Here is a 24,473-nt window from a genome sequence, read left to right as displayed (position 1 = left end):
TACCACCCAATCCCCTTCATGGATCACTGCCTTGTTGTGGTGAAGGGGCTTGCGTAACTCAGTGAAGCCATAAGCTATGCCGTGCAGGGCCACCCAAGACTGACAGGTCATGGCGGAGAGTTCTGACAAAATGTGGTCCACTGGAGAAGGAAATGGCAACCCACTCCAGGATTCCTGCCAAGAAAACCCCATGGAACGTATCACAAGGCTAAAAGATATGACACTGGAAGATGAGCCCCTCAGGTCAGAAGGTGTCCCATATACTACTGGGGAAGAGCAGAGGGAATTTCCAAGTAGCGCCAGAAAGACTGAAGCGGCTGGGCCAAAGCCAAAAGGACACTCAGCTGTGGATGTGTCTGGTGGTGAAAAGAAAGTCCGATGCTGTAAAGAACCATATTGTTTAGGAACCTGGAATGTCAGATCAATGAATCAAGGTAAGCTGGAGGTGGTCAAGCATGAGATGGCAAGATTGAACATGGATATCTTGGGAATCAGCGAACTAAAATGGACAGGCATGGGCGAATTTAATTCAGGTGACCATCATATCTACTACTGTGGGGAAGAATCCCTTAGAAGAAATGGAGTAGCACTCATAGTCAACAAAAGGGTGGGAAAAGCAGTACTGGGGCACAATCTCAAAAACGACAGAATGATCTTAGTACGAATCCAAGGCAAACCATTCAACATCACAGTAATTCAAGTCTATGCCCCAAACACTGAGGCTGAAGAAGCTGAGGTTGATCAGTTCTACGAAGACCTACAACACCTTTTAGAACTAACACCAACAAAAGATGTCCTCTTCATCATAGGGGATTGGAATGCTAAAGTAGGAAGTCAAGAAATCACCGGGATAACAGGCAGGCATGTACTTGTTGTACAAAATGAAGCAGGACAAAGGCTAATAGAGGTTTGCCAAGAGAACACGCTGATCATAGCAAACACTCTTTTCCAACAGCACAAGAGGCGACTCTACACATGGACATCACCAGATGGTCAATATTGAAATCAGATTGATTATGTCCTTTGCAGCCAAAGATGGAGAAGCTCCATACGGTCAGTAAAAACAAGACCTGGAGCTGACTGTGGCTCAGATCATGAGCTTCTTGTTGCAAAATTTGGGCTTAAATTGCAGAACGTAGGGAAAACCACTAAACCATTCAGGTATGACCTCAATCATATCCCTGATGAATATACAGTGGAGGTGAGGAATAGATTTCAGGGATTAGACCTGATAGACAGAGTGCCTGAGGAACTATGGACGGAGGTCCGTAACATTGTTCAGGAGGCAGCAACTCAATCCATCACAAAGAAAAAGAAACGCAAGAAAGCCAAGTGGCTGTCTGATGAGGTTTTACAAGTAGCTGAGGAAAGAAGGGAAGCGAAAAGCAAGGGAGAAAGGGGAAGATATATCCAACTGAATGCAGAGTTCCAGAGAATAGCAAGGAGAGACAAGAAGGCCTTCTTAAATGAACAACGCAAAGAAATCGAGGAAAACAACAGAATGGGAAAGACTAGAGATCTCTTCAAGAAAATCGGAGATCTCAAGGGAACGTTTTGTGCAAAGACGGGCATGATAAAGGACAAAGAAGGCAAGGACCTAAGAGAAGCAGATGAGATTAAGAAGAGGTGGAAAGAATACACAGAAGAACTATCCAGGAAAGATCTGAATGTCCCTGATTGCCATGAGAGTGCGGTCACTGAACTTAAGCCGGACATCCTCGAGAGTGAAGTCAAGTGGGCCTTAGGAAGCATTAGTAACAACAAAGCTGGCGGAGATGACAGTATTCCAGCCGAGCTATTTAAGATCCTAAAAGATGATGCTGTTAAAGTGCTGCACTCAATATGCTAACAAATCTGGAACACTCAACAGTGGCCACAAGACTGGAAAAGGTCAGTTTACATTCCAGTTCCAAAGAAGGGCAACGCCAAAGAGTGTTCAAACTACCGCACAATTGCGCTCATTTCACATACCAGCAAGGTGATGCTCAAAATCCTACAAGCTAGGCTTCAGCAGTATGCGAACCGAGAACTACCGGAAGAACAAGCTGGGTTCTGAAGAGGCAGAGGAACTAGAGATCAAATCGCCAGCTTTCTCTGGATCATGGAGAAAGCAAGAGAATTCCAGAAAAACGTCTATTTCTGCTTCATTGACTACACTAAAGCCTTTGATTGTGTGGATCATAACAAACTGTGGCAAATTCTTAAAGTGATGGGAGTACCAGACCACCTTACCTGTCTCCTGAGAAACCTGTACGAGGGTCAAGAAGCAACAGTAAGAACCAGACATGGAACAACCGATTGGCTCAAAATTGGGAAAGGAGTACGACAAGGCTGCATATTGTCACCCTGCTTATTTAACTTATATGCAGAGTACATCATGAGAAACGCCGGGTTGGATGAATCACAGGTCGGAATTAAGATTGCTGGGAGAATTATCAACCACCTCAGATACGCAGACGATTCCACCCTAATGGCAGAAAGTGAAGAGGATCTCAAGAGCCTCTTGTTGAGGGTGAAAGAGGAGAGTGCAAAAGCTGGTTTGAAACTCAACATTTAAAAAACGAAGATCATGGCATCTGGCCCCATCACTTCCTGGCATATGGAAGGGGAAGAAATGGAAGCAGTGATGACAGATTTTACTTTCTTGGGCTCCAAGATCACCGCAGACGGTGACTGTAGCCGTGAAATTAAAAGACGCTCGCTCCTTGGGAGGAAAGCTATGGCCAACCTAGACAGCATAGTAAGAAGCAGAGACATCACCTTGCCGACAAAGGTCCGTCTAATCAAAGCTATGGTTTTCCCAGTGGCAACGTATGGCTGTGAGAGCTGGTCTATAAGGAAGGCTGAGCGCCGAAGAATTGTTGCTTTCGAACTGTGGTGCTGGAGAAGACTCTTACGAGTCCCCTGGACTGCAAGGAGGTCAAATCAGTCCATCCTAAAGGAAATCAACCCTGAGTGCTCATTGGAAGGGCAGATACTGAAGCTGAAGCTCAAATATTTTGGCCACCTAATGCAAAGAGAAAACTCTCTGGAAAAGACCCTGATGCTGGGAAAGACTGAAGGCAAAAGGAGAAGGGGGCGGCAGAGGATCAGCTGGCTAGATAGCATCACGGATGCGATGAATATGGACTTGAGCACACTCCGGGAGAGAGCGCAGGACAGGAAGGCCTGGCATGCTGTGGTCCATGGGGTCACGAAGAGTCGGACATGACTGAACGACTGAGCAAATACCGCCCAATAGCCAAAGCTCTCTGGGCCCTTCACAAAAATTAAAACCAAACGGCACACAGTAAAACAGTTTAAAATATATAGAACATTAAAACCACAATATAACAACACAACCACAACAAAACCTAGCACCAGTGCAGGAATTTAAAATACAGATTTAAAACAGCAAAGCTAGAAGTCTAGAAAGCTAAAATGCTAAAATGCCTGGGAAAATAAAAACGTCTTCACCTGGTGCTGAAAGGAATACAATGTAGGTGCCAGGCGAACCTCACTAGGGAGCTCATTCCACAGCCGGGGTGCCACAGCAGAGAAAGCCCTCCTCCTAGTAGCCACCTGCCTCACTTCCTTTGGTAGGGGCTCACGGAGAAGGGCCGCTGACGATGATCTTAAGGTCCGGGCAGGCACATATGGGAGGAGGCGATCCTTCAGGTAACCTGACCCCAAGCCGTTAAGGGCTTTAAATGTTAATACCAGCACTTTGAATCGGGCCTGGAAATGGACTGGCATCCAGTGCAGCTGAAAAAGTACTGGCGTAATATGAGCTCTTAGGCCAGTCCCTGTTAACAATCTTGCCGCCCTATTTTGGACCAGCTGAAGTTTCCAGACTGTTTTCAAAGGCAGCCCCACGTATGACACATTGCAGTAATCCAGATGAGAAGTTATCAGAGCGTGGATAACTGTAGCTAGGCTATCTCTGTCCAGATAAGGGTGTATTTGGTATACCAGCCTAATCTGATAAGAGGTGCTCCATGCCACTGTGCCTCAAGTGACAGTTCTGGATCCAAGAGCACCCCCAAACTATGAACCTGATCCTTTAGGGGGAGTGCAGCCCCCTCCAGAACAGGTCGAACATCGCCTAGCTGGGCAGACGAACCACCCACTAACAGTGCCTCCGTCTCATCTGGATTGAGTTTCAGTTTATTGGCCGTCATCCAGTCCATTACCGTGCCCAGGCACTGGTTCAGAACAGCCACTGCCTCACCTGGGTTTGATGAGAAAGAGAGGTAGAGCTGGGTGTCATCCACATATTGATGGCACCTCCAGATAACCTCCCCCAGCGGTTTCATGTAGATGTTGAACAGCATGGGGGAGAAAATAGAGCCCTGTGGGACCCCATGGCACAATTGCCATGGCACAGAGCCATAATCCCCCAGCACCACCTTCTGGTATCGGCCATCCAAGTAGGAGCAGAACCACTGCAGAGCAGTGCCTCCAACTCCCAACCCAGACAACCTATCCAGAAGGATACCGTGGTTGATGGTATCGAAAGCCGCTGAGAGGTCCAGGAGAATCAACAGGGTCGCACTCCCCCTGTCCCTCTCCCGGCAGAGGTCATCCCACAGGGCGACCGAGGCAGTTTCCATTCCAAAACCAGGCCTGAAGCCCGATTGAAATGGATCTAGATAATCCATTTCATTCCACAGTGCCTGGAGCTGTCCTACAACCACCCGCTCAAGCACCTTGCCCAGGAAGGGGATGTTGGCCACTGGCCTATAATTGTTAACATCCTCTGGCTCCAGGTCAGGCTTTTTCAGGAGCAGTCTAATTTCTGCCTCTTTTAAAGCGGCAGGCACCACTCCCTCTCTCAAGGAGGAATTTACAACCTCCTGGACCCAGCTGGACATCCCCTCCTTGTTTGATTTAATAAGCCATGAAGGGCAAGGGTCAAGCACACAAGTGGTTGATCGGACTTGGCCAAGCACCTTGTCCGCATCCTCAGGCCTCAGTTACTGAAACTCATCCAATAAAAGTGGACCAGACGGTGCTCTGAACGCCTCTACCAATGGAACTGCATTAATGGTGGTGTCCAATTCATGGCGAATCTGAGCGACTTTATCTTCGAAGTGCCGCGCAAACTCGTCACAGCGTGCCACCGAGGGTTCCACCAGCTCTCTCCCTGGCCCAGAATGTAACAGGCCGCGAACCACTCGGAAAAGCTCTGCTGGACGACACTGAGAAGATGCAATGCATGTGGGAAAGAACTGCCTCTTTCCCATCTCACCACCACAGAGCAGGCTTGATAGTGGGCTCTTACCTGCGTTTGGTCAGACTCTGCATGGGTTTTCCTCCACCTGCGTTCCAGCCGCTTCCCCTCTTGCTTCGTTGCCCTCAGCTCAGGCGTATACCAAGGAGCTGGCCGGGCTCTGCTCAGAGGGAGAGGGCGCTTGGGCGCGATCGTGTCAACCGCCCAAGTCATCTCTGCATTCCATGGAGCGACCTGGGCTTCGACAGGAGCACCAGCCATACCAGCAGGAAAATCCCCCAGAGCCCTCTGGAATCCATCGGAATCCATTAGCCTCCAGGGGCAGACCGTTTTAATAGGTCCCCCCACCCTTGCAGAGGGGGAAGGCTGCCAGGAGTCTAAACCTCAACAGGTTGTTTGTCTGAGGTTGTTTTTACAACACATGACATATTACGCTGTGTCATTATTTATTTTATGGAAATAAAGCCAAAATGGATAAGCCGTGTGTGAAAAACTAAGTACACCTTATGATTCAATAGCTTGTAGAATCACGTTTAGCAGCAATAACTTGAAGTAATCATTTTCTGTATCACTTTATCAGTCTCCCACATTGTTGTGGAGGAATTTTGGCCCACTGTTCTTTACAACATTGCTTCAGTGCTTTGAGGTTTGTGGGCATTTGTTTATGCACAGCTCTCTTAAGGTCCCGTCACAGCATTTCAATCGGGTTGAGGTCCAGACTTTGACTGGGCCATTGCAACACCTTGATTCTTTTCTTTTTCAGCCATTCTGTTGTAGATTTGCTGGTGTGCTTGGGATCATTGTCCTGTTGCATGACCCAATTTTGGCCAAGCTTTAGCTGTTGGACAGATGGCCTCACATGGACTCTAGAACACTTTGGTCACATGAAACATTCAAAATAAAAAAAAATGGGCTCCCCAACTAAGTTAGTCGTTATGTAGAACATGGGCACTCCACTTTGGATTTGTCTTTTTTTTTTTTTTGTTTGGAGCACATACAGCCTTCTAATGAACATCTTCTATTAAAAAGAGAAGTTTTCTGGATTTTAAAACTGAATACACTGAAGCCTAGTGGCCTGAATGAGGAATTGGGACTTGCTGCTGTGCTGCAAAAATAACTGCCAAAAAACAATATTTTTCTGTTCGGGTAACAAGAATGCCTCAATAAAATAAAAAAGATAGCAATTAAATATTTATATATGTATGTATGTATATAATACTTTGGCCACATAATGAGAAGACAGGACACCCTGGAGAAGATGCTGATGCTAGGGACAGTGGAAGGCAAAAGGAGGAGGGGCTGACCAAGGGCAAGATAGATGGATGATATTCTGGAGGTGACGGACTCGACCTTGGGGGAGCTGGGGGTGGGGACGACCGACAGGAAGCTCTGGCGGGGGCTGGTCCATGAAGTCACGAAGAGTCGGAAGTGACTGAACGAATAAACAACAAACAACATATATATATATATATATATATATATATATATATATATATATATATATATATATATATATATATTAAATAAGAGTAAGAAAGGCAGTAAAAGAATAAGGGCTATCAATGAAAGTGCATAACTGCTAGGCAATTGGTTCTATCATATACGAGGAAGTACTACTCTGGAGTTAAATGAGCTGAATACTGCTTTAAGGACAATAAGATTAGATTACACAGCTGCAGGTTTACAGAAAGCAGAAACAGAAGAACCTCAATCTTAATCAAACCCTTCACAGCTGATACAGTAGACAAATTCCAACAGAAACAGAGACAGGCTTGTCTGAGAGGCAAATTGTGGTTTTGGATTAAGGGATGATAAAACAGTCTTAACTGGGTTTTTTGTTATATCTGCGAAGTATTTTAGAAGCCAAAGGTTTGTTCTATAGATGGTTTAATATACAACAATGGAGTTATCAGCTACAGTTTGTTGACAATAGCAGCAGTATTTCAGCTAAGATATATTTATAAAAAGCTCAATTTTAAATGGCTAATTTACAGTTGTTAAAGATACGTTTTATAATCAGAGAAGACATTAGTTTGATTTTTCATGGCAATATAACATAAGTATGGGATAGTAAAAGTTTGTATGGAAAATACTGATAGTCAAAAAACATAAAAAGAAACAAATGTGTTATATGGCACAATTTGCATAAAGTAGTTGGTAAAGTAAGGCCTTGTTATATATTTGTAAATATTAATTTGAAGCATATATACTATTTTTCTAATTAGATTTAATTGAAAGAACATTATAAGAAAACATGTCTCACTCCCCACTAGTATATGATATGAGTATGGTTTTATCAAGTGTATGTGTTGTAAAGGAAAATAGCTCTAAATACTGTGGTTACGAACTAGTTTTTAATAATTTAAGATTTTTAAGAATTGTATATGTAAACTTCACTATACAATGAAAATATGTATAGTTTTAATATATTTTTAACAGATCAGTTGCTCCTGAGGAAGAGACCTGGTCTTGAAACACGTTGAGCATTTCAGAGATCCTTGTAATAAATATTTTTATAGTCCATGAGTATTTTAGAGATCTGCATAATAAATTATTACAGTCCGTACTCAGAGGCACTTTTGGATTTTTTCCTTTTTGATACTTTGTGCGTACAGCGCCTTCTCTCTGTTTTCCTATCCTCCCAGGAGCCTTCTTTGCAGCGGGAGAGAGGAATCAGGCTCCCAGAACATCAGGGGTGAGCAAGCAATTCCTCTGCAAGTGATCAGTTCAGCCTCTGTGTGAGTGATGAGTAGGGTGAGAGGAAGAGCAGTTCTGCTGAATCTTAGATTGATCCACCCTCTTTTCCTTAACACTGGTTCAAAGACATTTGAAATTCCTGGTTAGATCTTCCAGAAACCGCTAAACCAGACTTAGCTCTGAAGTACCGCAGGGGAGTGTTAGCAGCCCTTCCTATGATTGTTCAAGCCGTGAGCCAGCCATGTAGTACCAGGGTAAAGGAAACAGGAAGTAAAGCTCCAGATCAACTATTGGCCTCACCTTGCCCGTGTGTAAAGTTAGGATCTGTTCCTTCATGTTTAGACCCAAGACAACATCACCGTGAGGTGGGATCTGGGCTTGAACAAGAAAAGGATCGCCTACTTCACCTTGCCAAAGACTGATTCAGGTCAGAACTAGAATTAACAAGGTCAACAAACCAAAAATATTGGTTTGGGTTTACTTAAAGAAGGAGGGTGGGGGTACATTCTGACTATGCAGTATCACTGCTCATAAAGGGTGGACTTGATGCTAGCTTCAGACATACTTAAAGCTTCTCACTGTCTCCTCAGATATGCGCCTGATGCAGGGAGACGAGATCTGCCTGAGATACAAAGGGGACTTGGCCCCGCTATGGAAAGGAATCGGCCACGTTATTAAAGTTCCTGATAGTATCCTTTTAACTTCATAAAAGAGCAAGGAGAGCTTGGAGTGACACCTCAGCTGTACAGTGGATTTAATGGCAAGTAGAGTCCTTCAAGTGACAACTTCAGGCATTTGAAGGAGAACTATGGGAGACCACAGGTTTCTCTTTCTCTGTGCCATCTCAGAACATCCCTTATGATCTGGTCATACAAAAGAAGTAAAAGGCTTTGGTTTATGGATGTTTCACCCCCATTCTTCCACTGAGGAGGTCAGAGCAACTTACTCAGGCTGGTCTCCCATCCAGGCAGTTAACAGGGCTAGATGGGATCAGCTTCAGCGGTGGAAACTATCGTGGGCCTTCCAATAACATCTGCTCTCTAGAGTTGCATTGCAAGAAAAGGTACACAGGTGGGGAATGCAGACAGCCTCTGAAAAGAAAGGTGCAACTGTTCAGAGCGATTGCTACTTAACACGGTTTTGAAGATTATGGTGATGAAATTGCAATCGAGCTGAGGAGTGGCGTTGGCGCTCCTGTGGAGGTGACCCATAACTTCCAAGTGGACTTTGTGTGGAAGTCGACTTCCTTTGACAGGTGGGTGAAGTCTTATCTAGAAGGCAGCTCCAGGTTGTAAAGTACCCTGCAAAATGTTGTGGGGTGTTTTTTTTTTGCGGGGACACACACACACACTCACACACACACACACACACACACACAAGGTGACATGGTTTATCTTTGTGTTTCTGCTTTTCAGAATGCAGAGTGCCCTCAAAACGTTTGCTGTGGATGAAACCTCTGTGTCTGGCTATATCTATCACAAGCTTTTGGGTCATGAGGTTGAGGATGTCATTATCAAATGTCAGCTGCCAAAGCGCTTCACAGCACAAGGACTTCCTGACCTCAACCATTCTCAGGTAACCTTATCCCACGACAAAGGCAGGAGTAAGGCAGGAGTTGGAACAGAGAGAGCGTGAAGTGTCCATTTCGTAACCTGTGCTCCACCAGTGCAAATTCACAATCTTCTTCTCAGGTGTATGCTGTGAAGACCGTCTTGCAACGTCCCTTGAGCCTCATCCAGGGCCCCCCTGGGACAGGCAAGACTGTGACATCGGCCACCATTGTGTACCATCTGGCCAGGCAAGGAAATGGGTAAGAGCCAGAGTGGAGAGCACTGACTCTTCCTCACCAAAAAATGTGTAGTGCTTCTAGGACTGAAAGATCACTGTCAGGATCATAGAATCATAGGATCATAGAAGAGTAGGGTTGGAAGGGGCCTACAAGGCCATCGAGTCCAACCCCCTGCTCAATGCAGGATAACTGAGCTTACATTTATAGAGCACTTTCTGTTTATATAGCACTTTTCTTAAAGGTGCAACTGGAACCTATAGTCTGGTGCAGATGAAACATCCAAGTGCTTAACCACGGTTGTAGTATAGTTTGATTGTTTATCTAGAAGTCATAAAGAAGCTTCAAATTTGAGCAACAAAATTAGCTCTCAGTTGCCTAGCATCCAGCACAAATAAGGAATCGCGCAAAGTCATTTTTCATGGTCAAACAGCAGGAAACTGAGTCACAGGGTCATGGATTCTATTTGTTAAATGCAAATCCCTTTGCCAGCTTTAATCATGTTTATGGAATATGCCTGTGCTGTCATTAACCAGTGTTTGTAACCATTTCCAACTCTTGAGTAGCATTAGAACTATGGCTTAAAGTTGATGCTGATGTAACCCTGAGCCATGGTGAAGAGCAAGGGGAGGCACTTGTGGGGCTTGGTTGGTTTTTCATTACCACCTCATCAGTATTTGGTTCCACCTTTCATTCTCTCTCCTGAAGGCCCGTACTGGTTTGTGCCCCAAGTAACATAGCTGTGGACCAGCTGACAGAGAAGATACATCAGACAGGGTTGAAAGTGGTGCGTCTCTGCGCAAAGAGCCGTGAGGCCATCGACTCCCCTGTCTCTTTCCTGGCACTGCACAACCAGATCAGGAATATGGACAGGTAAGATGCAGCCTGAGAAGGGCCTATGATCACATGTTCTCTCTAGCACTCTGCCTCTTTAAGTATCTCATTCCCTGCTCTCTACATCCCTTGGATTATGGAGCTTAATTGCCTCCCATCCACCCTGGTGGGTTTCTGACACCAGTAGGGCTGCTAGTTGTTGTTCTGCTAGCTGCATCAGCCTTGACCTCTAGACCTCAATTTGCTGCTGTTCAACCAGATGCCAGCCTTGCCCACAATATGGCCAGGATCCCGTATTTATTTCCTCCCCATGTTCTTCCAAAATGTAAAGCCCTCCCAGCTTTCTTAGCTGCCTAAAAGTAGTTCTAGCATGACCATGCCAGGTGGGTCCTTTTCATCAGCTGCTCCAGCCAGACATCCACTGGAAAAGTCTACTAAATCTGGAGCTGAAATCAATCTCGTAGGGGGCTGAGACAATGAAAAACATCCAGTTGTTACTACACCAAAAGGTCATGCCAGTTGTCTCTCTCGAGCGGCCTTCCCCAACCTGGTGCCCTCCAGATGCTTTGGATTATAACTTGCCATTGGTCTTGCTAGCTGGGGCTGATGGGAATTGGAGGCCAAAAACTTCTGGAAGGCACCAGGTGGAGGAAGGGTGCTCTATGGGACCTCTCAGAGATGGCATCCTGTTGATGGGATACCTTCTCAAAGAGGACTGTTTTGCTAAGCTTTAGGCCCCAGGTTGAGATCTCTTTATTTTCCTGAGTGTTTATTTTTTTAGCAAATAGCAAACTTGTTTTAATATCTGCAGATCATTTTCAGGCAGACCTTAAAAAAAACCTCATTTCCTAATGCTTGTATTACTATCGCTGCCAAGTGCTGCCTTTATTTTCTGCCAGCTGCTGTGTGGATTGATTTTTGCTTGTTGCTTCATTTTAATTGTAATGTCTTCATTGATTGTTAACACATAAAAGCAGGATATAGTGTCTTTAAACAGGCATCCTGTAGGGCTTCAGGGGTAACTGGCGTATTCCAACGTCACCAGTGGGGTGTGTGTGCTTGCTTCTCAGTATGCCTGAGCTCCAGAAGCTGCAGCAGCTGAAAGATGAGACTGGGGAGCTGTCATCCACAGACGAAAAGCGCTACCGGGCACTGAAACGGACAGCTGAGCGGGAATTGCTGATGGTAAAAAAATCCTCCTACTCTTATACTGGCTTCACCTCTCACAGGTCTGGTGCTGGCAGCTGGTCAGACCAGACAAGCTGCTTGTGGCCAAATCCATACGCTACAGGAGGTTGAGCTTGTTCACCGTCAGTCCTGTGATGGGAAAAGAACAACTCAAAATGCACTTTCGTCATGAAGAATCCCAGTGGTTCCAACAGATATTACAAGGGAACCTTATCCCATAGATTTCCCAGCCTTCTGTGGATATCTTTTGGGGTGGGTGTGGCACTTGAGACCCCATTCCTCAAATTCTGCCCCTTGGTTTCCCTCAGAATGCTGACGTCATTTGCTGTACGTGCGTGGGAGCCGGTGATCCAAGGCTTGCAAAAATGCAGTTCCGCTCCATTTTGATCGATGAAAGTACGCAGGCCACTGAGCCGGAGTGCATGGTGCCAGTTGTCCTCGGGGCAAAGCAGGTAGGATAGGGCTGCTTTAAAAAAGGAGCTACCCAACGGGTTAAAGAGCCAACAAGCTCTTCAGCAGTTCTGACTATTTTCTGCCATCTTAATGTGCCCGGTGGCATGGGCATGTGTGTGGTTTTTCTGAAATCTTTGTTCCCTGGGCCTTCGGGAGGAGAATTTCAATTATTCATAGCCCATGATGTCTTAAGATTGGTGGCAAGTAACAGCAGCCTTGCGCGTGTAAAAGACAATGGAGGATGACCTGTGCCAAAAGCTTTGTCTGCATTTAAATTCTTTGTGTTGGAGCTGAAGATGGAGCCCAAGATTAGGGAACTGAAGAACTAAGAACAAGCATATGAAGGATGGATGTAGAGGGGGGAAAGGCTTTTAAAAACAAGAGGCAAGAATAGTGCAAACAGGAGATAAGAATCAGGCTGTGCTAGAAACTGGGTGGTTGTGGAGAAGAGCACCAGGCAGCATTATTGGGGGAGAACTGGGAAGCAGGGGTAAGAACTGCATGAACAGGGCTGGTGAGAGACAGGCCTTTAAACAGTAAATAATCCCAGAGTTGCGGTGACATATAGAGAACAGAGGCAGAGCTGCTGCATGAGGCTGAAGGAAGGTTGCAGGAGAGGGATTGTGAGAGATGTTCTTCTGTAGCGGTGACCTTTCCAACCTGAGCACCTTGGCTGCACCTCAAGAGCACTTTAAATCTACCAGCAGCCATTGCCTTTTAGCCATTGCCTTCTGACGTTCAGCATCTCTGTCTTCTAGAGGTGGAGCAAAGGCTTCACCTGAGCTGCTCCTGTTGACTTTCATGGAATCATAGAATAGTAGAGTTGGAAGGGGCCTACAAGGCCATCGAGTCCAACCCCCTGCTCAGTGCGGGAATCCAAGTCAGAGCATCCCTGACAGGTGGCTGTCCAGCCTCCTCTTGGATGCCTCCAGTGTGGGAGAGCCCACCGCCTCCCCAGGTCATGGGTCCCATTGTATTGCTCTAACAGTCAGGACGTTTTTCCTGATGTTCAGCCGGAATCTGGCTTCCCGTCACTTGAGCCCATTCTTCCGTGTCCTGTATTCTCGGATGATCGAGAAGAGAGCCTGGCCTTCCTGTCTGTGGCAACCTTTCAAGCATTTGAAGAGCACCATCCTATCTCCCCTCAGTCTTCTCAAGGCTAAACATGCCCAGTTCCTTCAGTCTCTCTTCATAGGGCTTTGTTTCCAGTCCCCTGATCATCTTCGTTGCCCTCCTCTGAACCCTCTCCAGTTTGTCTGCATCCTTCTTCAAGTGTGGTGCCCAGAACTGAACTTACTTGAGATAAGGCCTAACCAGTGCTGAGTAGAGGGGAACTAGTACTTCCCGGGATTTGGAAGCTATGCTTCTATGAATGCAGCCCAAAATAGCATTTGCCTTTTTTGCAGCCATATCATATGGTTGGCTCATATTCAGCTTGTGATGGACAGCAATTCCAAGATCCTTCTTGCTTGTAGTGTTGTTGAGCCACGTATCCCCCATCTTGTAACTGTGCATTTGGTTTCTTTCTCCTAGGTGCAGAACTTGGCATTTATCCCTATTAAATGTCATTCTGATTTCTGCCCAGTGCTCCAGTCTATCCAGATAACTTTGAATCCTGTTTCTGTCTTCCAGGGCACTAGCTATCCCACCCCATTTTGTGTCATCTGCAAATTGGATCAGCATTTCCTGCACCTCCTCTTCCAAGTCATTAATAACTATGTTGAAGAGCACTGGGCCCAGGACTGAGCCCTGCGGTACCCCACTCGTTACCTCTCCCCAGTTTGAGAAGATGCCATTGATAAGTACTCTTTGAGTCCGGTTCTGTAGCCAACTGTGGATCCACTGGATCGTTGTTTCCTCTAGCCCACTTTGAGCTAGTTTGCTCATCAGGATATCGTGGGGCACTTTGTTGAAAGCTTTGCTGAAGTCGAGGTGTATGATGTCCACAGCATTCCCACGGTCCACAGGGGAGGTTACCTGATCAAAACGTGAGATCAGATTCATCTGACAGGATTTGTTCTTGACAAATCCATGTTGGCTTCGAGTAATCACGGCATTGTTTTCAAGGTGCTTCCAGATGGATTGCTTTATCATCTACTCCAGAATTTTCCCAGGGACTGATGTCAGACAGACTGGTCTGTAGTTCCCAGGTTCCTCCTTTTTACCCTTTTTGAAGATAGGGACAACATTAGTCCTCCTCCAGTCATCTGGCACTTGACCCGTCCTCCAGGATTTGTCAAAGATAACAGGCAGTGGTTCTGAGAGTTCTTCTGCCAGTTCCTTTATGACTCTGGGATGCAGTTCATCTGGCCCTGGAGGTTTGAACTCATTCCAAGTAATGAGGTGTTCCCTGACCACATGCCTATCGATCTCAAGCTGCAATCCTGCCCCTTCAGCCTGTACTTCGCCTTTGCCAGGGGGTCATAGACCCTCTTTTGGGAGAAGACTGAGCCAAAGTAGGAATTGAGCACCTCCACCTTTTCTTGGTCATCTGTTATCATTTTGCCATCCTTATTTAATAGCTGAACCACCATTTCTTTCCTCTGTCCTTTACTATGCACATAGCTGAAGAAAGCCTTTTTGTTGCTTTTAGCCTCCCTCGCTAACATCAGCTCGTTCTCAGCTTTTGCCTTCCTGACGCCATCCCTGCAATTCTGTGCTACCTGCCTTTACTCTTCCTTTGTTGCTTGTCCTTCCTTCCACTTCCTATATGTGTCCTTTTTTGTTTTCAGGTCATCTCTAAGCTTTTTGTGAAGCCACATTGGCTTCTTCTGTTGTCTTCCACCTTTTCTTCTTGTTTGAATTGTTTGTAATTGTGCCTTGAGAATTTCCTTTTTTAAAAGCTCCCACCCATCTTGGGCTCCTTTTCTCATTAGTGTCGCTTGCCATGGAACCTTAGTGATCATTGTTCTGAGTTTATGAAAATCAGCTTTCCTAAAATCCAGGGTATGCATTTGACCACACTCGGCTTTTGCTTCCCTTAGAACCAAGAACTCAAGTATAACATGGTCACTTTCCCTCAGAGTTCCCATAACTGCAACTTTACCCACTAAGTCATCTCTGTTGGGTAGGATCAAGTCAGGGATAGCCAATCCTCTAGTTCCTTCCTCTACCTTCTGTAGGAGGAAGTTATCTGCCACACAAGTCGGGAATTTCCTGGAGGGGCCATGTTTTGCAGAATTCGTCTCCCAACAAATATCGGGGATATTGAAGTCCCCCATTACTACTAAATCATGCTTCCTTGAAACATTGGCTATTTGCTTTTCAAAAGTTTCATCCTGATCTTCTCCTTCTTTGATCTTTGCTTTCCTAGCTGATCCTTGTGGGCGACCACTGCCAGCTCGGCCCTGTCGTGATGTGTAAGAAGGCAGCTAAAGCAGGCCTGTCTCAGTCCCTCTTTGAGCGGCTGGTGGTGCTTGGGATCCGGCCCATCCGCTTGCAAGTGCAGTACCGCATGCATCCTGCCCTGAGTGCTTTTCCTTCCAACATCTTCTATGAGGGGTCTCTTCAGAACGGCGTCACTGCAGGTAATGGGTGTTGGGGGTCGGGGGAGTGCAGGTTACTGAGTGGAGTTTGTAGCTTCAGAGAAGCAAGCTAGCTGTCAGGGTGGAAACTGAGCCGATAGAACCCCAGAGCAGTTCTGATTCTGAGGAGGATCAGCAATCCGTGGGAGAGGAGCCAGCTCATCCCTCACAGGCTCAGCAGCTGGCAGAGATTCCTCCTGCCGGCATTCCTGGGATAGATAGTGACCCTGGCAGCGAGAGAGTGTGGGAGGGGGGCTTGCTAGATGCTCGGCGCAGACGCAGGGAGTGGCACCAGATGGAGGGCGCCGAGAGGAGGTGTAGTGCTTGTTTGGTGCGTAAGTGAAGGTCGCGTCCCGAGGACCCACGGGAAAGAAGGAGGATCTCTCCCTAGCCCATAAGTTCAGGGTCTGCAAGTGATTCTCCTTCAAACGGGGACCAACTGCCTATTCGAAGCTTAGGCCACTCTGCTGTTCCTTGCTTAGTCGCTGGTGCTTAGCATCTGAAAGAGTCATTAAGTTGTAAAAGGATTAAAGCCTTAAAAAGAATCCTTTCGTCTGTGTCTTGAGTTGGCTATTGGAGTGTACTGGAAGAGGCTGCTAGGGCGCTCCTGACAGTAGCATCTTTTGCAGTGGCACTTGCATTGTGAGCCTGTGGATTTTAGAAGGTGGTGCTTGCTGCCACTGAATTCTGTTCCTCTGGATGGGAAGCCTCTATTCTAAAATAGGTTTAGGACAAAGGTTATCTCTCATGAAGGCCCCAACCTGGCTCCCTCTAGATATGTTGAACTCCGACTTCCATAATTCCCAGCTAGCGGCCATGCTGGCTGGGAATGATGGGCATTGCAGTCCAACACGTCTGTAGGGAGCTGGGTTGCGAAAGAGTGCTTAAGCCTTCTCAGAAGGCGCCAATGCTGACAAACCAGTTCTGTGTCCCTCTGCAGCAGACCGTGTGAAGAAGGGATTTGACTTCCAGTGGCCCCAGCCAGACAAGCCCATGTTTTTCTATGTGACCCAAGGGCAAGAAGAAATTGCAAGCTCCGGTACTTCTTACTTAAACAGGTAACAGACTGTGTGGGAAAGAGGAGAGGCTCCAGCTGAGTCCCTGCAAAAAGGGTGTGTGTGTTTGCCTTGGGGTCCTCCACATAAAGAAAGAGGAATACTGTTGGGGTCTCCAAAAATGAGAAGATGTGGTTGGAAGAAGAAAAGGAGGCTGAACTTTTTAGCCCGTGTGTTGATTCAGAGGTCTGCAGCCCCACAGGGGAGAGGCACAGTCTTGTGTGCAAATGGGCAGGTGGTTGGGGGATAATGCAATCTCTACCCCTCCCCCGTTATGCTTGTCATTTTTAAAAAAATACTTTGACAATGTGAGAGGTCGGAATCAATTAGGACATTGTAAAAGGTTTATTCTGTTGAATGAACTGACTGGAGTTGCGAGCAGGTTACATTAGAGCAGGGGTGTTGAATCTCTTTCAGCCTGAGGAACAAATCCTATTTTGGAGACGCTCTGGGGGGCTGCGTTCCAGTGGTGGACAGGGCCAAAGGCAAAGGGGTGGGCCAAAATAACAAAAAGACATGTATATTGTAGGTAACTTGACGCTCTTACTACCAGCAGTTAAGCATTAGGAAAGGCATTTCAGCCTTGGGGGTGGGATCATGCAAATGCCAGGAAACCACCAAACCATAAGGGGAAGGGGGGATGGCCATCTGAGGAAGCCCAGGAGAGCTCTGGCCTCATGTTCTACAGCTGTGCATGAGAGTCTACTGCCTGTCTACTCCTTAACGAGGGCCCAACAGAGAGACTGATTCCTCTCTTCCCCACCCCTTCTACGTCCTACAGGACGGAGGCCGCAAATGTCGAGAAGATCACCACCAAGCTGCTGAAGGCTGGTGCAAAACCGGATCAGATTGGTATAATCACTCCCTATGAGGGCCAGCGCTCTTACTTGGTGCAGTACATGCAGTTCAGCGGCTCTTTGCATACCAAGCTTTACCAGGTATGACGCTCTCCATATCTTTCTGAGTTCCCTGTGTCGTCTAAGTTGGCATAAAACCTGCTGGTCTCTGCACTTTGTTCAAAGCAACCACACCTGTATTTACAAATATTCTGCTTGAGGGGGCACAGAAGCCTAGCCACTGCCATGTTGTGAAGAGTGGGGTATGGCATAATATGGAAAAGAAACATTAGGCACTGTGAATGTTAACCTCTATCCCAGCATGCTGACTTGTGGATGCTGGGAGTTGTGCAGTGGTAGCTCCGTTAGAGTTCCGTCTTAAACCTCCACTAGAGTTGCAGTCTCCTACATGTCTGGAGGGCACCAGGTTGGGGAAAGCTGCCCTGTCCACTAAAGCTGTATGGACTCTTTTTGGAATTATTGAGATGTGTGGACTCAAGAGAATTCTTTGGCCATGGGCTGCTCCTACTTGCTTTAGTGGTAGAGCTGTACAGGTGACTCTGTGCTTTGAGCCTCCCCCAGTTTCAGGATGTCATGTAGCTGAATAAAAAAAAAACTTGGCGTCCAAGAAAACATGAATTTCTGTAACAGTAAAATTGTAAATGGATAAGTAGATTAACACCACCCACCCACTCCCCCCAAACCACCGTACAGTGAGAATGAGACAGAAGGACTCGGAACTATTTTGAACAATTGATTCTGGGAATCAGAACTACATCTCTGAATCAAATGGGAGAAGTGACTCACTCCTGGATAACCCCACTCCTTCTGAAGGAGAATATGGTATCGGGGGGGGGGGGGGGATTAGGACTTGCTATAGCTGGACTCTTTTCTCTGTTCTCCCTCCCCCGCCCCTTTTTCAGGAAGTGGAAATTGCCAGTGTTGATGCTTTCCAAGGACGGGAGAAAGACTTCATTATCTTGTCTTGTGTCAGAGCCAATGAACACCAAGGAATTGGCTTTCTGAATGACCCCAGGCGTCTCAATGTAGCTCTCACCAGAGCAAGGTACAGAAGAAGCCTTCCAGTGCAAGCCAGCGATCAGTGCCAGTTCCATAGAGCCTTTTGCTTCTGTTCAGCTAAGAAGTTTGAATTCTTGGTCACTTAACATCACATTTCTGGCCCTTGTTGTTGGGTATAAAAACCGTGGTCTTTACTGGCTCTAAGTTCAGGCTGTTGTTCTTGTTATTGGTGCAAGCTACAAAGAGCTCAGCCATTGATCAACCGATGAACCTTTTTGGACTGTCCTTGTGCAGATGTTTGGATTGAATTAAGACTGTAACTGCATTCCATAGGTCACTAGCCATTAACACTCGTGTGCCTTTATTTAAGGATGAAAAATTGCACACTGTTCTTTGGTTGCCAGCTCTGAGAGTGGCTTAAAAATCAGAACCAAAATAAAATTTGTGTGTGTATTTCCGATTGGTCACCAGAAAGAATAGAGTGAGCAGAAACAACAGCGCCATGAGATTAAAACCAACTTAGATGATCTGCTGGAAGACCTAGGCAAATAGGGACTTTGCCAGGCACTGAAAAGACATTGGTGTGAGTGCCAGGCATATACAGGCTGCCACAACTGGTAAGGTCCTCTCTCCCGCCATCCCCTGCCTGACTTCAAAAAGGGGATCCAGAGAAGGGCATTGGATGAAGGACATAATAGACAGGCTCATACCAGAGTAGGCGGTCTTTCAGGCAGTGTTGATGGCAGGGAGCAGCTGTGTCTGGGCAAGAGCCAGCCAGCTTTCCAGTTTGCCAGGCTGCAGCACTTTGCGGTTGACTCCTCAGGTATGGCGTCATCATTGTCGGCAACCCAAAGGCACTCTCTAAGCAGCCCCTCTGGAATCACCTCCTGAACTACTACAAGGAGCAGAAGGTGCTGGTTGAGGGGCCCCTGAACAACCTCCGCGAGAGCCTCATGCAGTTCAGCAAGCCCCGGAAGCTGGTCAACACCATCAACCCCGTGAGTGCTGTGCCTGGGCCTGTCTACGCATCTGCGCACTCAGCAGGGAGGAGGAGGAGCGGGGCTAGAGACCCTCTGCCTGCCCCCCTTCTGAAGGGGGCACTATGGAATTGGTGGAGTGATGTGGGGCCCTCTGCACATTGGGGCTCCACCTGTGGAGGGTAAACATAATAAACGGTCTTATGCGGAGTCAGACCATTGGTCCATCTTGCCCAGTATCATCTACTCTGGCAGCAGCTTTTGGAGGTCCCTTGCACAGGTCTTTCTTGCCAGGCAGATTACCCCACCACCACCACCACCCGCACAGCATGGGTGAGTGGCAAAGTGTCAGGGGAACGACGACTGGAAAGGAATCTCATGGGTCAACCTGACTTTGGCATTCCCATCCCCAAACATGATCAGCTAAAGTCAAAAGTACAAAGTATTTTATTTGTTTCGCACACTGCCATTCAGCTGTAAAAGCCCCCCCCCCAAGTGGTTTACAATAATTTAAAAAGCAGTATTTAAACAAGCCAAGATAAAAACAGCCAAGAATGAGTCCATGATAGGCAAGACTGAAATATGCTAGATACTTGGTGGAACGGAAATACTTTAGCCACCTGCCTAAAATACAACAAAGAAAAGTTCCACGATTGCGGGGCGGGGGAGGGTGTGCCACCAGTGGAAAAACCCTGTCTCATGTCCCCATCATCTACACTTTTCTTGGCGGCGGACTGTGGAGCAAGGCCTCTGAGGATGACCACAACTGAAGGACAGGTGCATGTGGAAAGAGGCGGTCCTTCAGATATTCTAGCCCCAGATGGCAGAAACTAGAATCTTTTATATAGAACACTGTAAAGTTCAAAGTACTACACATACGTTTCACCTTGTAGTCCCAATTCTGCAAGGTAACTCCATATTTTATCTCGGGGCGGGGGGTGGGGCTAGAATGACAGTAACTTGCCTAAAGCGACCTGATGCATTCATGGTAGAGGTAAGATTAAAACCAGGGGCTCCCTGGTTCATTGCTCAGTCAGTTAGCCACCCTATTACATTAGCTACAGAAACACGTGTGCAGGCTCTTCTGGAAAGGTGTTTTGTGGAGTTAGATGCCCACTTCTTTCTGCATTTTTTTTCTTACTACAAGCTTCCTATGTCACAGGCGATAACTGCACAATATGGGAATATATGACATCGTCTTTCCTCTTCGTGAGTTTTGGTTTGTCTCCCTATTCTAGGGAGCCCGGTTCATGACAACTGCAATGTATGATGCCCGTGAAGCTATTATCCCTGGATCAGTATATGACCGTAGCAGCCCAGGTAAGAGATCTTGGGAACTCTCCTCCAATCAAAACAAAAATTACCCTGATTCCAGAGCCATGAATAGTTAAGTTGCTATTCCAGTCACAGCCTTTCTCTTGCATGGGGGTGGGGGTGGGGGGGTGCAGCTTATCCTGCTCTGGGGTTTTCTGCTCATCTTTGTTCCATACTGCTCAATAAGATACATACTATAGGTGAGTGCAAAGTTAGCCTTGACAGCAGAGAGTGGAGTTTTACAAAAGAATTTCCTTGTGCAAAAGACCAGAAGTTAGGAGGCAGATCTGTATCTGTGGCAGGTTGAAAGGCCTGAGGAAAAATCAACATCTCATTTTTTATTTTTATTTTTATTTATTTTATTAATTAAATTTCTTAATCGCCCATCTGGCCAGTCACCTGGCCACTCTGGGCGATGTACAACAATATAATTTAAAACAGTAAAATCACACGTTAAAATATAGTCTAAAAATACCCTAACCGACCCCAAATGCCTGCCTGAACATCCAAGTTTTCAATGCATGAGGAAGCTCATTAAAGAGGGGGCATGGCGGAGTTCCCTAGGGAGGGAGTTCCACAGAGTGGGGGCCACCACAAAGAAGGCCCCCTCCCTCGTCCTCACCAGCCTAGCTGTCCTGGCTGATGGGACAGAGAGAAGGCCAGGCGAGGCTGGTCTCGTTGAGCGGCCTGTCTGGTGTTGCCGGAGCCGCTCCTTGAGGTAGGCTGGGCCGGGACCATATAGGGTTTTAAAGGTCAAAGCCAACACCTTGAATTTGGCCCGGAAAACAACTGGTAGCCAGTGCAACTCCTTCAGCACCGGAGTGATATGATCGCACTCATGGCTGCCATCTTGTGCTGTGCTCCCATTGCCTTGACGTCATTGGATCCCCCCTGAGATCTTTCTCTCCCTTTCCTCAGGCCGGCCCTCCAACATGTATTTCCAAACCCATGATCAGATTGGAATGATCAGTGCCGGGCCTAGTCACATTACAGCCATGAACATCCCCATCCCATTCAACTTGGTGATGCCTCCCATGCCGCCACCAGGGTATTTTGGACAGGCCAACGGGCCAGCTGCTGGTAGGATGCTCTGCCCTTACGAGCGCTTTGTGGGCTTACGTTGTGCGACCACTGAAATGCTAAGTGTATGGGGCAGAAACAAGGAACCATAAAGGAGGTGGTTTGCAGTTTGGTTATTTTTTCCCCAATAGTGGCACATATTTGTTGTCAGATGGTTGCTCTTAAAACCTCAGTGAGTAAAGCTCGCTAGATCTGCATGCCAGTAGCACGAAGCATTCCACATTGGTTGTTGGTGGAAGAGCATGCCCTGGCCTCCCTCAGTGGAGGAAGTTATTCTGAGATAAAACCCTGCTCCATAGGAAGGGCCCTAAAAATAATTGTAGGCCTTTCCACTTCCATTGGAAGTGGAAAGGCCATTGGCAGAGGGGGGAGAATGGAGGAATGTGGAGGATGAACAGAACTCCCACCCAGTTCTGGTCTTTCCGACTCCACGGTAGCTGTGTTCTTCTGCAGCTCAAGCTCCTTCGATCCACTCACAAGGTCACATACATTTCCTGCCCTCCTGTCCCTGGATTTAGATATTTAAAGGGGCAGGGGAAGCCCCGTCATTGTCTTAAGGCAGCCTGGTGTTCTACAGATGTGTTGGACTGCAACTCCCATCATTGCCTGCCACCATGGCCGCTGGGAGTCAATAACTAAATGAATTGATAGGGATTGATTCAGTGTACTTAATCAGTTTCTGTATTTAATCAGTCTGTCTGTTTGTCAATTCACAGAGGACAGAGTCAGTCAATGGCAGTTAGCTGTGGGTAGCTGCAGTGTTTGGGAGGCAGGATACTCCAGAATACCAGCTTCTGGGGACAAGTGGAAGGGGACCTTTTGTATGAGTGCCCCGTTTGTGAGCTTCCCAGGGGCATCCTCTAGCTGGCCAGGATTGGGAGCTGAATGAGATGGAGCCTTTGGTCTCCTGGCCTTGTGTACCTTTTCCCATTTTGTGGAGGCGGATTCCCAGATTGGAGAGCTTGCACTAGGTCTCCAGTTTGACCACAAATGTCCTCTGCCCCATAATGTGTCTTGTCTGAGCTTCTCTATTGGATGCAGACTAGCTGCTGCAGTGGATGCACTCCCGCTGAATGCGTGTCTTCCTTCTGCGTGTTGAGATCTGGTTGCTCTTGCAGGACGTGGGAACCTGAAAGGCAAGACTGGCCGAGGTGGGCGCCAGAAGAACCGTTTTGGGATGCCAGGGGCTAGCCAGGCCAACCTACCCAACAGCCAGACCAGTCAAGATGTGGTCTCCCAGCCTTTCTCTCAGGGCCCATTGACTCAGGGCTACATCTCCATGAGCCAGCCGTCTCAGATGAGCCAGCCAGGCCTGTCCCAGCCAGAACTGTCGCAGGTAACAGAGCTGCCTCCACAGCTGTTGGTGGGGGCGGGGGGTGCTCTAGGGCAAGTGCTGCATATGGGTAGATGCCTCTGGCATCTACCACACCCCTCATGGTGGTATCTTGTCTATTCTTTCCCCTGGGTTCGACTTAAAGTGCTGGTGTCCTCCTTTAACGCCCTAAACCAGGGGTGGGGAACACATAGTCCTCCAGGTGTTGTTGGATCGCAACTCACGCCACCCCTCACCATTGGGTTGCTGGCCAGGGCTGATGGGAATTGCAGTCCAACATCATCTGGTGGGCTATGCATTCCTCACTCCTGCCCTAAATGGCCCAGGGACAAGTTCCCTCAAGAGTTGCCTCCTCCCATTTGAAGCTGTCCGACCTTTTGAGATCAAGGTCAGAGGCCCTGATCCCCAAACCATATAGTAGGTGGGGACAAGAGACAGGGCCAAAACTATGGAGTGCCCTCCTGGTAGAGCTCTGGCAACTTCTTTCCTGTCTGCTTTTAGACACCTGTTGAAGATGTTTCTACTTCAACAGGCTTTAACAATGAATCATTCTGCTTTTTTTAAGGGATTTTTGTGATTGCTGCTTCTAAGTTTTATTGCTACTTTTTTGTTTTCACTTGTTTTACGTATTGCTTTTTTTTTTAAGTGTCTTTGTTTTTATTTCTGGAAGTTGCTTTGATCAAAAAAGAAGAATGTAAATGAAAAATTGTGTGTATTTGTATTTTTCCATCCATATACCCTGCCATATGGCCCAACAGGCCCTCTTAGATGAAAAAAATCACTCACCGGGAAAATTCTCTTTTTTTTCCTCCTCTTCCCCCCTGCCCCCCTTTCAGGATAGTTATCTTGGTGATGAGTTTAAATCTCAGATCGATGTGGCCCTGTCGCAGGATTCAACTTACCAGGGAGAACGCGCATATCAACATGGAGTGACGGGACTGTCACAGTATTAGAGCGTAAGGCAGTTTGGAGGATAGAAGTGGCAGGACAGCTTGGCAGCTCCCTCAGTATCTTTTGCATTGAATGCTCAAGTGGCCCCTCTTGTCCTATTAAATAGGGCGTGAGGACTGTGCTAAAAAACCCCCCAACCAAATAAGAACATTGGCACTGGAGTCGTATTAGTTTTTATTCAAAACATGCCCAGCTGATTTAGATGCCTTGTTC

General features: G+C 47.0%; 1 protein-coding gene across 3 annotated transcripts in view; it reads left to right on the top strand.

The window, feature by feature from the left end:
• Positions 1-24,473, top strand: part of LOC146333942 (regulator of nonsense transcripts 1) — a 42,880-nt gene that overhangs the window by 15,314 nt on the left and 3,093 nt on the right. For 2 of the 3 annotated variants that reach the window (XM_084825132.1, XM_084825135.1), the window contains exons 7-23: positions 8,252-8,336; positions 8,500-8,598; positions 9,056-9,164; positions 9,325-9,484; positions 9,601-9,719; positions 10,404-10,568; positions 11,600-11,714; positions 12,026-12,169; positions 15,484-15,697; positions 16,635-16,752; positions 17,531-17,687; positions 18,509-18,651; positions 19,429-19,603; positions 20,821-20,902; positions 21,815-21,976; positions 23,095-23,312; positions 24,146-24,265. In XM_084825132.1, coding sequence (XP_084681258.1) covers positions 8,252-8,336; positions 8,500-8,598; positions 9,056-9,164; positions 9,325-9,484; positions 9,601-9,719; positions 10,404-10,568; positions 11,600-11,714; positions 12,026-12,169; positions 15,484-15,697; positions 16,635-16,752; positions 17,531-17,687; positions 18,509-18,651; positions 19,429-19,603; positions 20,821-20,902; positions 21,815-21,976; positions 23,095-23,312; positions 24,146-24,262 — 2,382 coding nt within the window. In that variant the 3' untranslated portion in view covers positions 24,263-24,265. The remainder of the gene's footprint in view (positions 1-8,251; positions 8,337-8,499; positions 8,599-9,055; positions 9,165-9,324; positions 9,485-9,600; positions 9,720-10,403; positions 10,569-11,599; positions 11,715-12,025; positions 12,170-15,483; positions 15,698-16,634; positions 16,753-17,530; positions 17,688-18,508; positions 18,652-19,428; positions 19,604-20,820; positions 20,903-21,814; positions 21,977-23,094; positions 23,313-24,145; positions 24,266-24,473) is intronic. The other variant, XM_084825134.1, reaches the window with a different exon arrangement.

This window comes from Heloderma suspectum, chromosome W, assembly GCF_057233095.1.
Source record: "Heloderma suspectum isolate Gila_16-S chromosome W, 16-S_ref, whole genome shotgun sequence".
Lineage (NCBI taxonomy): Eukaryota > Metazoa > Chordata > Lepidosauria > Squamata > Helodermatidae > Heloderma > Heloderma suspectum.
This window is presented reverse-complemented; position numbering and strand designations above follow the sequence as displayed.